A 16,870-nucleotide genomic window follows, 5' to 3' on the forward strand; every position below is an offset into this window, starting at 1 on the left:
TAAAGATGCTATGAAGCTAATGCAGTTATCTGGATTAAGTCACATTTCTGCTTCATTGTAAATATTCCATTTTAGAGAGGTGAAGGACATTTTCACGAGCAAGAATTTGACCAACGGAAATATTTGACTGGATAACAGTCTCACAAAGCGTCCAATTTTAATTAGAAATAATAAAAATCACTTTGCCGTTGTCTTGCAAAGTCCTCAGTGATGGAGCTCATAGAAATTTATCAAGACACTGAAAGCAAGCCAAGAATTATTTTTTTTTAACTTTATTACTGGTCAAATAAGCTACATATCAGCACGTCAATAAATAAAAGTATTGGAGATCACCAGGTACAGAGTTCTTTGCATATTTTTGATGACATGCTTTGGTCAATATTTCTTTGAGAGGATTTTAGATGTTGAAATCATTCCAGTTTAAAAAAACAACAACACTGTTAGCCTTCAGAAAGGCATCCTAGTTGGTGATTTGTGGTGCAAAAATAACAGAGACTCCTCCCTGAAACTTTCAGCAGGAGTGGAAAAACTTTAGAGTGACACGTCATTAAAGTATAAAACAACATATGTAGAGAAAACATAAGAAAAATTAAGAGGAAGAAAAATGTATTAGAGAGCTAATCTTTAAAGATGTTTTCGAGATTTAAACATTAACAAGGTTTATTTTACATAACCCAGTATGTGATTTAGTTTGGTTGTTATTTTTGGATTTTTGTCTTTTCAAACTACAGTAATATAAAATCTAGGACGTAAAACCCCATTATCTTTTGTCTCCTTTCCCCGGCTTTGATTAGGCTAATTTCTTGGCGGAAAATTGGCTAGCATCTCCTTATTTGATAAACTTCACAGGCAGGAAAAGACGTTAGCTTGATGCTGCTAGCTTCTTAGCCTGTGAGAAACTACAACTTGTGGTGTGAACAGTTTAGTTTTACAAGTAAAAGATGAATATTTGCGAGGGAGTTTTAAAAGGTTCATCACTTTATACTTAATCATTTATTTATTGGTCATATAATGTTCCACTGATATGTGGTGCTTCGGTAAGTCAAATCAAACAAATGCGTCTGAAAGCAAGGATGTTTTTAATGTTAGCAGCCAAAAATCTGGACTTTAATGTCCAGAGACATTAAAGCCTCTGGACAGATTGCTTTGCAATCTGTCGCTTTAGCAATCTGTGCTAAAGCCACAGATTGCTTTTCTACACAAAACACTAACAGCGTTATTGAGGTTCTAAACCTATCCTCATGGAGTATTTGGAGGGTTTTGTTGTCACCGTTTTCTGAAAAGAGCTCTGTTTTATCTGGACTTCCTATTCACACTATTTTCAATGGAAAGGTTGCGTAACACCAGATATTGGCACGATGCAAGCGTTCAGATTGGCTAGAGATATAAGTTCAGAAATTATGCTATTCCAACACAAACAACAGACAGATTTCTGTGGCTGTGCAGCAACTGCATAAAACAAACAGTGAAACCTCCAGTGTTATGACTATGAAAACAGGCAACAGTCATTAGTGTTCATTACATCAATGTGTATTTCAGCATAAATCGCTTCTTTTAAGATGTGAGCACAAAGCCATTTACATATATTACTTCTATTTACAGATATTCAAGTGCCTTTTTATTTACAAATATACATTAGGCTACACTTTTAGAACACATGCGTACGCACACACAAAGTAATATATATACAACTTTGATTAATTACACGCTTGTTGGACTCTGTGGTTGTGGTCTGAGGGCCGTTAAAATGCCGTAAATCATATTAAAGTGCAGGAAATTCTTTTTGTCTTGTGTGCAAACAAAGTCAAAAACAGAGCCCACACAGAGGATGTCAGAAAAAAAAAACCTCGGGAAGTGAGCTGACGTGTTTTGTGAGGAATGTGTGAGCTTCTCCTTGACATTCTGTGAAAGTCATGAGAACGGTGTGCAAAGGGTGGGTCGCCATCCGAGAGCCGTCAGGATCACCTACAGTCCGTGTCCCCGCCAGCTCCGTGTGTTTCTGCCTCAGAACTGAGAGCCATTATTTGAGAGAGGAGAGCCTGCATGAGACAGCTCCTCAGACATTTATATTAAAAACGAATGTTCAAATCCTTTTCTTTTTTTCCTGTTAATGCTTTTATGTCCTGTTATGGTTTGGTTTTATTCACATTTTTACATAAACCGCTGAAATGTGGTTGTAAGAAAAAAAAAAGAGAGAGAGAGAGTAAAAAAGCAAAAACAAAATGGAAATTCAAACACAAAGGATGTGGTGGCTGCCTTGGTTACTTAGAGACCAGAGGGCTGCTTTTACCCATGAACACCTTCAGGCCGCAGTGACTTTTATCTCTGTGAACGCTCAGAAAAGGAAGAGAGTCGGGCAGCTCTGCTGGGAGACCCAGACACCAGCAACAGCATCAAGACAGCTGAGTGTTTTTAGAGAGGGGAGACTAAGAACAGGGCAGCATATTACTGTAAAAAAACTGTCTATGTCTGGATACAAGCATAAAAAATTGTATGCACAGCTCTCAGGTTGTATGTTTTTAATATTTCCAATTAGCCACTTGAATGTCAGGACGTAATTTTACAAGATGGCTGCCATTTGAACCTTTTAAATCAATTATTGCCATAAAATGTTACCCATTTTCATGACTTCAATTAACTTTGTCACATGATCATATGTTTTAGACTTTGGTCAATCAGCTTTAAAGTAACAATATGTGGCAAATTCTGAAACTGAGAACTTTTCGATTTGTGAATCTCAAACCAGTCGTCAACTGGAGATAAAGGAGATAAAGATGTGAGACAGACTGAGAGGCAGTCGTCTTAAAGGTTAGCATTAGCTTCTGCTTATTTTTTTCATGGTTTAGCAGTTTAGCATTAGCTTCCACAATTTTTCTGTTTAGAGGTTTAGCATTAGCTTCCACAATTTTTCTGTTTAGCGGTTTAGCATTAGCTTCCACAATTTTTCTGTTTAGCGGTTTAGCATTAGCTTCTGCAATTTTTTAATGTTTGGATTCCTACAAGCTTCCACAAATTTTTTTCATGTGCTTAGAGGTTAGCGTTAGCTTCCACTAATTTCTTGTGTATTGCAGTTTAGCAATAGCTTCTGCTGATTTTTTCATGTTTGGTTTAGCGTTAGCTTCCAGAAATTTTGTTTACGTGCTTAGCAGTTTATCATTAGCTTCTACTAATTTTTTCATGTATTTGGTTTAGCGCTGACATCTGCAGTTATTTTCTTTTCAATGGGTTCATCAGTTTAGCGCTATAGCAAAGTAAACAACTGTGACAAATCTTGGTAGTTTTAGTGCAAAAAGAAATTTTCTTTGACCACGATGGTGACCATCTTGAATTTTTCAGTGGCTAACATTTTCTCTTTTTTAAATATATCAAGCTCACTCGGGAATATCTGTGCCTCATCTAGGTTCTCGTGTCAGCATGTGAAAGATTTAGCTGAAATATTAAATTATCTGCCGCACCAGAATGTTCACAGGCGGGTTGAAGTGGTGACGCAAAAACTACATCCCCTCCTTTCGCAATGTACTTCTGATGAATACATATTAGAACTTATATAAACAAGATTTAGTACGCACATGGGACTGAGCAAAAAGCTCATATGTACATATATATATATATATATATATATATATATATATATATATATATATATATATATATATATATATATATATATATATATATATATATATATATCGATATTCTTATTTACACTGTTTAGCTCCATTTTCACCATGCAGAATGCTTTCTTGTCCCTTAGGATTTCTAAGTCTGTGGGACTTTTTGTCCTAATCACACATGCCCACAGATGAGCTCACTCTGCATGTGTTTCTTGGTGCCGCTGGCTGTTTTACTCTGTCTGAGCTGACATTTTTGGGGAGTTGTCCAGCTCCCTCCAGTTGCCGGTGCTGCCTGTCGGGCTCCGGTTGGTGATCCTGGTCAGCAGCGTCGTCCTGCGGACGCTGCTGTCCGAGTCCTCCTTGTAGTCGGCGCTCAGCTTGCAGCAGCAGGAGAAGCAGTGCACGAAATCCTGCAGGAGGTGGCCGCTGAAGATCATGTATATCCACGGGTTGCAGCAGCTGTTGAGACTGGCGAGGAGCGCAGACAGAGTCACCGCTGTGTTCTCAGAATCTGCAGAACAGACAGCGAAGGGGAGGGAGGGAAGGAAGGAGTGATTAATCCATGAAACATCTGGGATATGCAGAAGTCTCCCTGTAGATGAAGTTCATTTGGTGCCACATTGCAGGGGGTGTAGTAAAAACAACAGGCTTTAATGAGCTGCAACATGCATTGATATACGTGAAATTTTCTTTTTCATTCTGCATAGAATGGCTCCTAATGTAACCCTTTAAATGGTAATGATACAGTTAGATTTATAGTTGTTTTTGTTAGAATTAAAGGCCTTTATTTTAACATTAGCACTAAATTTTATGGTACCTGGGAATCAAGTCCAACTGGAATAGAAATATCCTTCATTGACTCAGTGGGGAAATTCAGCTGTACCAACTGTTTATTCACATAAGGATAAAAAAACATTAATAATAAGAATATGAGACTGTTAAGTAAGGGTAAGATTACAAATGTATACTCTTATTAAGAGAAATGTTCAGCTGAATGGAGAAATTTACCACATCAGCTGATTTTTGGTGTAAATGTAGTTGAAATTCATTAACTCACAATATCAGGTTTTACCTTCTAATGGAATCTCCCTTTCCCCCCCCCCCTTATTATCAGGCCCTAATTTGAAGTTACATCAAATTACTCAATTATCAATTATTTTTATTCAGGTATTTTACCTGATTAAAAATACTTGAATCTTGTTCTGTTTTTTTTTTCAGAGCTAGACGATCATTAACCCCCCGCCCCCATCTGGCCTCTCAGACAAAAGCCCCCCTTTGGGGCCATGATTTCACAATTACTTTCCTTGGCAGTGGCTTCTAAACAATAAACGGATGTTTGTGAACGCTGCATTTTAAATAGTTTCTGAAGGGGGCTTTTGAGCCCAAGTGGCTCTGAGGTGTTTCAATTTATTTTGTTTTGGGGAAAGTAACCAGCTCTTAAGGAATTTCTTCAAAAATGTAACAGCAAAGGCAATTTTCTCAATTTTTACACAGACAGCGACGAAAATCTTTGAATTTGATACATAAAATGCACTTATGCTGGTTGGGCACCAAACTGGCTTCAGCCCATAGCCTCCACTAGGTCTTAGATCCGGCCCTGTAAACCTCATGGCATGAATTTAAAACTTAACAAAAATGTATTTTAAAAACAATGACTTTAATGTAACATCTATATGTGAAAAAAAAATCATTATTATCATTATTATGTGTTAAACTCATTTGATCATTTCAATACAATCTATTAATAAACAAATAATGCATTCTTAAATGCATAAGTGAAACATTAAATTATTGTTCAAAATTTGATTTTATTTTGCATTATGATCATATAATTGTGATTCAGTATTTATCAAAAATATTTCATATTTCCCATGCTCATATATATCATAAAATAAAAAGAATCACCACTATGACTTAAATAGTTCATTTACGCAGCCGCTTGAACCGATCAGTTTAACCCCGCCCACTCAGTTTGATTGGCAAAATCATGACGAGCTGCAACCAGCTTCTCATGAAATAATAATAATTTTTTTTTTTTAAAGACTGCAATAATTGAATACACTATGCCTTTGACATACTGATTTTAATTAATTATTTTCACATTTAAGCATTACATTGTGCATTTACGAATAACTTTACGATTGGACTAATTAGTTATATGAAATTCTATTAATTATAATTATCAAAATACACTTATTTCACTAAATTGTGGGCCTGGATGGTATTGTTGAAAGATTGATCACGCTCATATTTACTGAACGTGAAGTGCCTTGTTCTCAATCATCGAGTGTTGCATCTTTAATAACGCACACGCATTCGTTTTCGCATATTTTTGCGCTGTTTTCCTGAGTAATTCCGTGCGTAAAAAGCTGCGCGCAAACGGACTTTCCGAGCGCAGTTTTGGAACAGATTCACCGCCGAGAAATTCCTCCCGCCGAGTTTCGACTCACCGTCCCACTGGAAGTTTCGGTCCCACACCGACCACATCTGCACGGTGAAAAACGGCGCCCAGCAGACGATGTACGCCAGAACGATCACGAAAGTCATCTTGACCGTCCTGAGCTTCGCCCTGGAGATCATCATGATGCTGCTGACCGACGACTTCCCGATCAAGCCGCTCTTGCCCGCCGCCCCGGCCACCGTCTTCTTCTTCTTGTACTTGATGTTCCTCCAGATGGTGTGACAGATGAAGCCGTAGCACAGGATGAGGATGACCACCGGCACCAGGAAGATGCCCACGGTCATCCAAGTGACGTACGCCTTGGAACCCCACGGCTCCACGAAGTGCGCCCAGCAGTCGTACACCTCGGAGCCGTTCTGGATCTCGCTCAGGGAGAAGATGAAGTACTGCGGGACGCTCAGCACCAGGCTGCACATCCACGTGGAGACGATCATCACGTAGGAGCGCTTGGTGGGCTGCTGGAGGGTCTTGAGTGGGTGGCAGATGGCGATGTAGCGGTCCAGGGTCATCATCACCATCATGTAGGTGGAGGCGAACATGCCCATCACCTGGAGGTGCTTCACCACGCGGCAGAGGAAGTCCGAGCCGTAGAAGCGGAAGGTGATCTTCCAGCAGAGCTGCGGCAGCACCTGGAAGAAGGCGACCACCAGGTCGGCCAGGCTCAGGTGCTTGATGAACAGATGCATGCGGGACGTCTTCTTCTTGGTGTTGTACATGGCCAGCAGCACGCTCACGTTCCCGATCACGGCGACGACGAAGGTGATGCTCAGGACCATGATCTCGATCTGGGCCACGTCCTCGTTGCGCGCGAACGGGTCGGATCCGTTCGGGTGGAGGGTGCCGTTCGAAGGGGTTCCCATCGTCGGGTCGCCGGCGAGGCTGGAAGCCAGCAGGGACTGGTTGCCTCCGCTCAGGAGAGGCGCGTCGGATGGAGTGCGCATGGTGGCACTGCCCCTCCGTGCGCCCTCTGCAGATCCGGTGCCAGAAGGGCTGCGCGGCGCCTCTCTGGTCCGTATATGGAGCTACCTGTTGCTCACACAAGGGTGGAGGTGGGCGGAACGCGGCACTGTGTGGCTGCTATCCGCCGCGGTGGCTTTTTAAAGTCGAGTCAGATTTCAGTGCGTAAAAAAAGACAACAAAAAAAAAACAAAAAAAACGCATGCGCTTCAAAAAAAAAATCATCCTCTCCTTGGGAGAAGTCAGCCCTCCTTAATCTGGTGATTACATAAACTACAATAATTTGGATGGAAGTGAGATTCATCATTGAAGATTAAAATAGATGAATTTGGGAATGGCTTATCCAGCTGGATCTACCAGCTGGTTTTACGCAATTTGCGCAGCAGCAGCTAATTCCAATCACAACCACACGTTTAGAGAACTGCTGTGAAATTATTGGTTTCAGTCAAATATCAGTATTATTTTAAAAGCTTCAACCACACACGAAAGCACATTATGTAAATATTAAGAAAAAAAAAACATAGCCTGTTCCCCAGGATTCACTAACTGAAAGGTTTTTGTCTCTTGAACTTTTCCCACATTTTCTCACGTTACAACTGTGTGTTTTATTGATTTATTTCTTTGTTGTGTGTGCTAAGCTAAGACATAACCAGGAAGCAAAACCACAGTGACGTCACTCTGTAAAACAAGGGCTCCACAGCATGATGCTGCCACCTCCGTGCTTCATTGAGTTGACGTGCTGTGGTATTATTCTGCTGCAAATATTTTTTCTACATGTCACCCAAAAGCTCCCCAGTGCATGGAAGCTTGTACCTCACCCCTTTGCATTTTCACTGCATACGCAACGCACATTCATGAAACACATCAGAAAGATTGCAGAGGCGGTTGTTGAGTTGGGCAGTTACCCAGGGTGGCATCGGAAAAGGCTCGGGGTGCCCAAGTCCACGTCCCACGTGGACTAGTGGACAAATTGATTTTCTCTTATCGTTGCTAGTATTTTACGTGAGCGGAGTTCATCCACATTAAGAGACGTGTCTCATCCTTTGCACCACGAGTTCAGGCCCCCCCCCATCTGGACGGTGATTATTTGTCATCCTCAAACGTAAAACCAAAAAGTATCAAAGCAGGTTTTGTTCCTTCTGTCATAAGCTTCCAAAGTATAGCAGGGGTCCCCAAACTACGGCCCGCCGGCCCTCCACATTTGGTCCAGCCCCCTGAACAATACCAGAGAGCATTCAGATGTTTTTTTTCATTTATTGTATTTTCCAGTTTATATGTGGATTTTTCTTCAACCACCAGGGGGCTCTTTAGCAGGAAGTGTGTCCTGTAAACTGTGGGTGTTTTGTTTTGCATGGCGCATTGCTGCCATCTGTTGGACTTTTAGGGAACTGCTTTACTTTTATGTTATTTAATCAGTACGGTTGTTTGCTAGCGGTAGAGCAGATGAACACACGTGTCAGGATGAATTCTTCGAAGCGATGCCTGTAAGTAGCCGCTTATACTTCAAAACGAGCCTTTATGTTAACATATGAGAAATTAATATGTTAAAATTATATTCCCTCAATGGAATATATACTAGTTAGTCCCAGTGACCGTTTCACTCATGGTTTTTGCCCATGTGCTTTCTGGGTAAAAATCAATAGAGAAACGCTCCCCCCGCCCCTCAACAATTTCCGGCCCCCCACCAGAGAAGGGAAAAGTTATGTGGCCCTCACAGGAAAAAGTTTGGGGACCACTGGCGTATAGTTTCAAGTGAGGCTTGGTGCAAACCTAAGACTGTTTACCCCGAGTGAGCAGAAACAGCACTTGTGTCTGAAACGTGAAACGGAGCAGAGCCCTCAGCCTGCAAGCAGTTAGTTTTAATGAATTCAAATAAGCTGAGTTGTTTCTTTGTTTGTAAATCTGTGCAACGCGCAGCACATTTATAGTTCCCTCTTTAATGAGGCTCAGCTTTGAGTTCGGGTTGTCGGCCACCGGTTTTGTTTGTGGTTGAAAATGTGGGAGATGTTACATTTAATCCAGGAGGGAAAAACAAAATAGCTACCTGATGTGTGTAATTTCATAAGTTAATAAAATAAATTTTTTTGATAACATGTTTAACTGGTTTTGTTTTGATGTCTGGACGTGAAAAGCGATGTAAACTCAAACTACTGGGAAAATGACAACATGTGACTTTAGTATATAATAATTCATGATGAAATGGCAGAAATAGAAAAAAATGCACCAATACGCCTCCTGTTCACTGTAAAAACTACTTGGTTAAATCTTGGTAGCTCAAATGTGAACCGTTGATTCAACACGACAGTTTCTCACTTTGGCTTTGGGTTAAAGTGACTTTTGTCTGACATAGAAGTGACCAAAGAGAAATTGAAAAAATAATCCATAACCTGGATTACGTGGGGGAAGAAAAAACATCCTAATATCTTGGTTAAAATGGATTATTTACCTTTTTAGTTAATTTCTGTTTACAAAATACATAAAGGCCAAATCTTAACTAGAATAATTCCCTTCAAATATATCCAAGTCTAAAGAAAATTATCAATGTTTTCCAGTTTTTATTGAAATCCACTAAAAACAACAAATGGACTAATCCAACACATGCCTAATGTATCACAATATGACCGCAGTGTTTAATAAAACAGTCAATGATATTCTAAGTTGTTAGCTGCACAACTCTATAAAAAGTCATTTCTTTAATTAGTAGTTTCTTACATTTAATTTTGTACAATTATATATTTAAAAAAAAAAAAAATTTATAGCAAAGTTACCACCTCCCCACCCCCAACACTCACAACGCAGGACGAATCCAAGTTTATGATTGGACGCAGGAATGTTTTCAGAAAAGTTTGAACATTTTTAAAGAGATAGTAACATGATGTGACCAGATTACTAATTAAAGATAACAAACTCATGCTGTTCTTTTACTCACAATTGGGGTTTTGATCAGCAAAATCAATTACTATGCCAATTCATATAGTCATGAATTATAATCTATTGCAATATCTCTTTAAATCCAAAACTATCTCGACGGCACGATAAATCCCATTTGGGAGGTTTTTACTATGTAATAGACGCCTTTAGAGAGGAATAATGTTGCAACAGCAGTGATGATGTCTGCCATTATCAAAAATCCACACATAAAACTTAGCGAGGCTAAGAGGGAGAAATTATCTCCTAAAAGCTAAAAGACAGACTTTACTGAAAAAAAACAACAAAAAAACAAAAGACAGTGACTTGAAGTGACGGCGGAAGCAAAACTGATGAGAATTCATTTGGAGTGACGCCTTCATCCTGCTTTACTCCCGGAGAAATGTTCCTGTTTATTGTCCTCGTCAAAAGCAATGATACCGAACTTCCGTCCATTTCCATCGTCTTGTTTGAGTCATAAAGGAGGAGATGAGCAGAATTTGGTTTATGGCGTTCCTGACATCCGCTTTAATTCCCTTGTTTCTGCTGACGAAACACAGACCTCATAGCAGAACTGCTTTAAAAATCTGATTCTTTGTCAAATCAGTCAATCAAATTGTGATGTTGATGTTATTACGCACTGAAACTGAAGGACTTTGCTTTATGATGCTGGTGTGTTTGAGTTTTGGGTTTAGCTTCGTTCTCTTCATTCTTTGTGCATTTTAGTTTATTAGTGTTAATCCTTTTTTTCTTTAGTTGTTGCACACTTCTCCATGTTTCTTCCCTCAACATGCCAGCTTGCTCCCAGCTCTTCAGCCATTTTCCACTGGATTCGGCTGTTGTTGCCTTGTACAATTTCATAATTTCTCATGGAAATTGGGCGACACGAACCTGGTTGTCCCTCGTAACATTAACTATTTACATTTTATTCATACAATAAAAGATGCTTAGTTGTTTTTCTTTCAAGGCCTGTACTTTGAATCCCATTCTGGAGTCTTTCTGTGTGACGTTTGTATGAACTCTGGGTTCTCCTGCCTCCTCTTACAGTACAAAAATGTGACTCTTAGTTTAATTAGTCCCTCTGAAGCCTCCTTAGGCTTCTTTGTGGTGACCTGCAGCGCGCAGGAAACCTCAGCAAGACATTCGGCTTAGCATGGCTTCATGTAAAAAACAAAACAAAACATAAAATTTAGCTTTTTTGGAGGGGCGGGGGATTTGAATCCCTCTGTGCTCAATGGGACATTTGAACGTTTAGATATGCCAGTGGAAACATTGCTCTTGGTATGTTTTGCAAAAGTAAGACTTTTAGCAAAAGTTTTCCTGTTATTTACTCAGTCCAGTGATGGATGTGTTTTTATCGTTTTTTTATCTGCAACATCTGGAATGGTAAATTCCTCCAGAGGAGTTGCAGGACTAATAAATAAATCAAAAGTCTTTGTTGCATGTTTTTGACTTTTTTGCTTCTTTTTTTTATGTGCAAAAATAAGTCTAGTTTTTTTTTTGGTGGAACTCATGAGCTCCCATCTTGTTGCGGGCATTACCAGGTTGTACAGAAAGTTGACAGCTTCAGCTTTACTTTTAGTTCGTTGTGCTTCCCACTGTAAGCAGTCTGTAACACGGTTATTATGTCCAAGTAAAGTTAACAAAAAACTGAAATGGAGAAAACATTTTCCTTCACTGAAATAAATATAAATGTCAATTCATGGGAGAAAACTACAACCAACTGGAACTACGTAGTGTGTTTATAAAACAGAAACATACTGAAATCATAGATATAATAACTTTTGTGTTTATGTTTTATGAATCTATTTGTTAGCTTTTAGCACTGGACTTTTCTCCCCTCCCCAAACACACAAGCAGTTTACTTTGGCTGTCAGCAAAATACGGTGCTCCGCAATCACGGTGCTGGTCGGCAACACGGCGACGGCGAGAGTTGGGAGAAAACATCAGAATCAGCTGGTTGTTCAACAATAACCTGATTTTTTGAAGGTAATATCATTTGTTGAGTATTTGTTACCCAATCAGTGGATACATAATCACAATACAATACGTTCACCTAAAAATGAGCCAAAGTATGACAACACTAAAACTAAACAATATTTAACTAATAAAAAAAATAGCAAAACTAATTAAAATGAACTGAATTAGAAAGAAAAAAAAAGTCACAACAAAAGAAAACTAGATTATAATGAAAAACTCCAAACTATTATAACCCTGGTTTTGGAGTCACATTTAGCAGATCTGCAGATGTCAAGACTGTCAAAGCAGACACAAGAGGAATGATTGTCAGGCTTATGCCATTAAATAAATACATAAAAACTGTTTCTGGAAATCTGCAAAGTAGCTAACAATGCTTATGTGGTATACTTAGATTCAGAAAAATAGTGCAAGAATGGTGAAAATCACTCTTATCAGAAAATATTGCTATTTATACTGTCCGCATTATCAGTAATGCATCTGGTGAAGAGATAAGAGCAGAAACTGTTGTAAAAAATTAAGGGAGAACGCATTACTTTGTGAATTACTCAGTGAAGAGCCCAAACAAGCTCAAGAGACCAATTAAAAACACTGTATCCTGCCGCGCTGCCTGCACTTTCCCGTCCACGGTTCTGTTGCTGTACGAGAAACTTCCCAGCGCCACCGTGTTTACCAGCGCTGCCTCCGCTTCCAAGTGACGCCTCACATAAACTGAATGTTACAGTTTCCATCCCTGAAGCCATCGACTGCCACCCGGCTGCGGCTTCCGGCCGATCCATGTGCTGATAGTGCGGATGGATCTGCTCTCTTTCATTTCCGATTGGCCCTCGCAGAGCGCGAGCTGCTGTCGCCAAGTTCATCTGGCTTATCGGGTAAAGTTTTCTAGTGAGTCTTTTCCGACTGCTAAAATCAAGGCCTCCTCACGCTGGGGAGCTTGTTGTGGGAGCTCATGGTTTATCCTGGGGGGGTTCAAGGACACCGCAGCAGATGTCTTCCGTCACGCTGGAAGGAGCCACTTTTAACCCTCGTCTCCTGTTTTTCCAACATGTCCACTGGAGAGGTCCTGAGCTATTATTGTAGCTCCGGGCTTTATTTATTTATTTATTTATTTCAGCAACTGCAGAACAAGAGCACTCTGCTCATCAGCCTCGATCTAAGTTTTCACTCACACGTTTAAGGCTCTGTTGGAGCCAGTCACAGATTGTTTAAAGGAATTTATTCTGCTAGGGGGGGAAAGAAAAGAAAGAAAAAAAAAGGTTTGTAAGTGTAAGTCGTAATGTAAAATCCTTAATGCTGCAGTGGCAGAGTTAATACTTAAAAATGTGCAAATTACTAGAAAATGACTACTAGTTCAGTCTGTGTACAGGTTTGGTTTTACTAAAGCCTTTTCACAAACTTTAATGTATTTTATTTGGGTTTTATAAGATAGATGGCACTTAATATACAGCTCTGGAAATATTAAGAGTCCACTTCACTTTATTGGTGGAATAAACTGCATGGTTATTCCACCAAATATTGATTTCTGATCTCTTCCTGAATGAAAACATCAGTGTTGTTTCTAAATGAATATGAACTTGCTTTCCTTGCATTATTTGCATCTTTTTTTCTTTGTTATTTTGACCAGTTCTCCTTTTCTGCTAATAAAAACTAAATGTTTGCTTGTAATTTCAGAGACATGTTGTTTGCAGAATAAAAGAACAATAATGTTCATTTTACTCAAACATAGACCTGTAAGGAATAAATCAGAGAAACTGATCATTTCACGTGCTATCTTAATTCTGTTCCAGTTGTACGACATCTCCATGGTGAAACATGGTGGTAGCTGCATCATGCTGTGGGGACATTTTATTTTAGCAGAAAGTGAGAAACTTGTCAGCACTGATGGGAAGATACGGATGGGGTGTGACTGATGTGTCAGCCATGAATGAAAATGCACCCCACACTTTTCAGATTTTTACTAATGGAAACATTTTATAATTTTTTTTTTTACAATCATCATAATCATCACCACAGAATACGAGCAGCTTTGATGAGTTAACAGTGAGTTGAATTAAGAACGAAAGGAGAATTAATAATAAAAAAAAAAGGCACGATATTGTATATTGTCTCTGTCTGTTCCTCTCTTGATTTTGATATTTGGAATGGTGCTGGCAGTCGATACTGAAACTGTTTAAGACAAAAAAAATAAAATAAAAAAATAGAAAGTGAAACCTAAGTTGAGCACTTCAAGTAGAGTCTGGATCCCTTATCTCTTGGAAAACTAGAGGAAAGTTGACTGTGGTTCTGATCTTTCTCTTTTGGGGAGTTTTTAGCTAAAGAATGTGGTTTATTTACAGTGACTGACATTCTTATGTCAAACTAAAGCAAGAAAAAGTTGCTGGCTTTACAAGACAGCATTTCTCAGATTTGAATCTGTGAAGTAGCACCGCAAGTGTGTGTTTTACATTGACTTTAATTATTGATTCAGGTGAATATTTTCTACAGATTAATGACTGGAAGACAGATGTTCCCTTTTAGCTCAATAGTTTGCGGCAATCACAGAAAGGTTGGGTTCATCCTTCGTCAACAAACTACCTGAGCTGTCTTTATCCTGTCGGATGACCCCTGACCTCTCTAACACTGAGAAGCATGTTTTTATCTTCGAGCTTCATCGTGCCCAGCATTTCCTTCTTTAAACTGTGAGCTGATTGCTGCCTTGACCTTGCATCAACAGATCAGGCTCTGCTGTTCTAATGATATTTCCTTGGCATGTTACCAGCTGAGCATCATTTAAACACCACAGACTGCCTGACCATGTCCGTCCTGTCATGACCACAGCGTACCCACGTTCCCATGGCAACCTCCAGCCGCGTGAAGTTAAAATATCCACAAACTGGAGGTTTCTTGAGTTCATTTGACAGCAACAAACTCCACGGTTAAAGAAACGTCCAGTGTTACACCTACTAAAAGGGTGTAATTAAAACATATGCTAGTAGAGCGAGCGTATGTTTGCTCTACGAGGCGCCCCCTACCCCCCTTCGTATCCACCTGAATAATATGTAGCTACGACCCTGAATGCGACTTGTATGTGTTCTCCAGTGTGATCTGCAAACGGAACGAAAGTGTCCCGCATGCGCAGTAGAGGGCGCAATAACACGTAGAGCGCATGCTCAATGTTTTGCCAACCGCCGTAAAAAATAAGTGCTCAGCGTTTGCGGAAGTAAACATGGAGGCTAACGGTGGAGCTTAGCTTATGATTTTGAAGTTGTTCTCTGACCGGAGCAGCATATTTACAACTTAATCCTCATTATAGTCCACCATTATATTCTGGTGGGTTGCCGGTTTGAGCCCCCTGCTGGGCGTTTACCATAGAGCCTGCTAATGCTTAAAACGTGACAGTGACGTGTGGAAAGCCTTGCAGTTCAGCTTGAATGGTTTTCTTGGCTCTACAGTCACCAATAATACAATGGTGTGCTTCCTGGGAAGTTGACTGCAAACATATTTTTTAATATTATAGGGACCTGTTGTCAAAAAGAACATAATGCAGCTTGGAAACTGTCTTCTAGTTTTTCTCTTTAACACAGATATCTGTGATATTTGCTCTGAACTGCTTCTAAAGCTCTCACTTTTCCTTTTCCTGGCCCTACATTGGGTGTGAAACACTGGTTGAACATAGTCCTGGTACTAATTAAACATGTTTTCACCTTTTTAGGGCTACTTATAAATCTTTCCAGTAGCATATCTTAAAACAAACCACAGGTGACTTGTTTTTACAGTTTCAAGTGTTTCACTTTTTCACATACTAAAACATTAACAAATCACACTGAAATGAATCACTTTCCAGTAGAAATGAGGCGCTGAGGATACCAACAAACATGTCTGTGTTTCTGCCCGTGACTACGCAGAAAGCCAGAATGCTCAGCCGAGCGGCGTGCTATCTTACTGTACACTCTATGTCATGTTTATCTAACAAACTTGAATTCATCAGAAGGATCTCCGCTCTCGACAGAGTTGGCCTTCTGCGCTGCCTGGCTTATGTCTGCAGCAATGCATTGATTCCAGAACAACATCAGGTGCTACTGAACTTTCTGGATTTACACCCCGACTCTGACGCAGAGAAAAGGGGGGGGGGAACTGGACAAAAATGGACACTTTATAGCGCAGCGGTCTACCCTTCTGATTTACACAGTTCTGTAAAATCATTTTCTCCCTCCCACAACCTAAGACCTCGCGTCAAACGGCGATGAGAGGCCGTTCATGTCGCAGGTTCGACTGCGCGTGCGTCTTTGCTAACACGTTCACCCGCAGCTAAATCACAGCTTCAGTAAACAGGTCTGTGGTCGTGAGAGTCTGGCCTGTGGAAAGTCAGTTACGCAACGTGAAAATGTGCGCTCTTCCTCTGTGGACATGTGAGAAAGAGTGAAGCAATCCGTTCATAAACCTATTTAATAAAGAAATAATTAAAACTGAGTCGTTATCAACACGAGCAGAAACTGTTTCTGATTCAACTGATTAGATCAGTTGAATCTTGTGGTGAGACGTTAGAGCAATGTGTTACGTCAAACTTGTGGCAAACGTCTGGTTCTGTCGATCATTGTTAGTGCATCCGATACCTTTCCTTTAAAACCGCAGATTCAAAAGCCTTAAAAAGTGCGTGCAGAAGAGATCTAGAGTGAGGAAGACCAGGATAGTTCTCATATTTATGATCTGATCAGGAGAACATTTGAGGAGTTCAGCATTAGAGAGGAACTTAGGGGGATTGTGTTGAATCCATTAAGCAGTCCATATGTTTTAAAGATGCTCCTCATGTAGCGTTTTTATGGGATGTGAATATTTGTAAAAACTGTACTCTAACACCACGTGATGTGCATTTTTATCAACTGAAATCCAAAGGTAGGTAGTATGGAAACGTGTTCATTTTACGAAACACACACAGTAGGAGTACGATGTTGGGTGTAACGTCTGCAGCTTCAAA

General features: G+C 40.0%; 1 protein-coding gene across 1 annotated transcript; it reads right to left on the minus strand.

Annotated features, from left to right (window-relative positions):
* Positions 1-256: 256 nt before the first annotated feature.
* avpr1aa (arginine vasopressin receptor 1Aa) lies at positions 257-7,910 on the minus strand. The gene is made up of 2 exons (XM_014986062.2): positions 6,065-7,910; positions 257-4,125 (listed from the first exon to the last, which is right to left on the minus strand). Exons 1-2 carry the CDS (start codon positions 7,014-7,016, stop codon positions 3,845-3,847), a joined length of 1,233 nt encoding a protein of 410 aa, XP_014841548.1. The 5' UTR covers positions 7,017-7,910; the 3' UTR covers positions 257-3,844.
* Positions 7,911-16,870: the final 8,960 nt, after the last annotated feature.

This window comes from Poecilia mexicana, unplaced genomic scaffold (assembly GCF_051168715.1).
Source record: "Poecilia mexicana isolate PSO_F unplaced genomic scaffold, ASM5116871v1 scaffold_6, whole genome shotgun sequence".
NCBI classification, from domain to species: domain Eukaryota; kingdom Metazoa; phylum Chordata; class Actinopteri; order Cyprinodontiformes; family Poeciliidae; genus Poecilia; species Poecilia mexicana.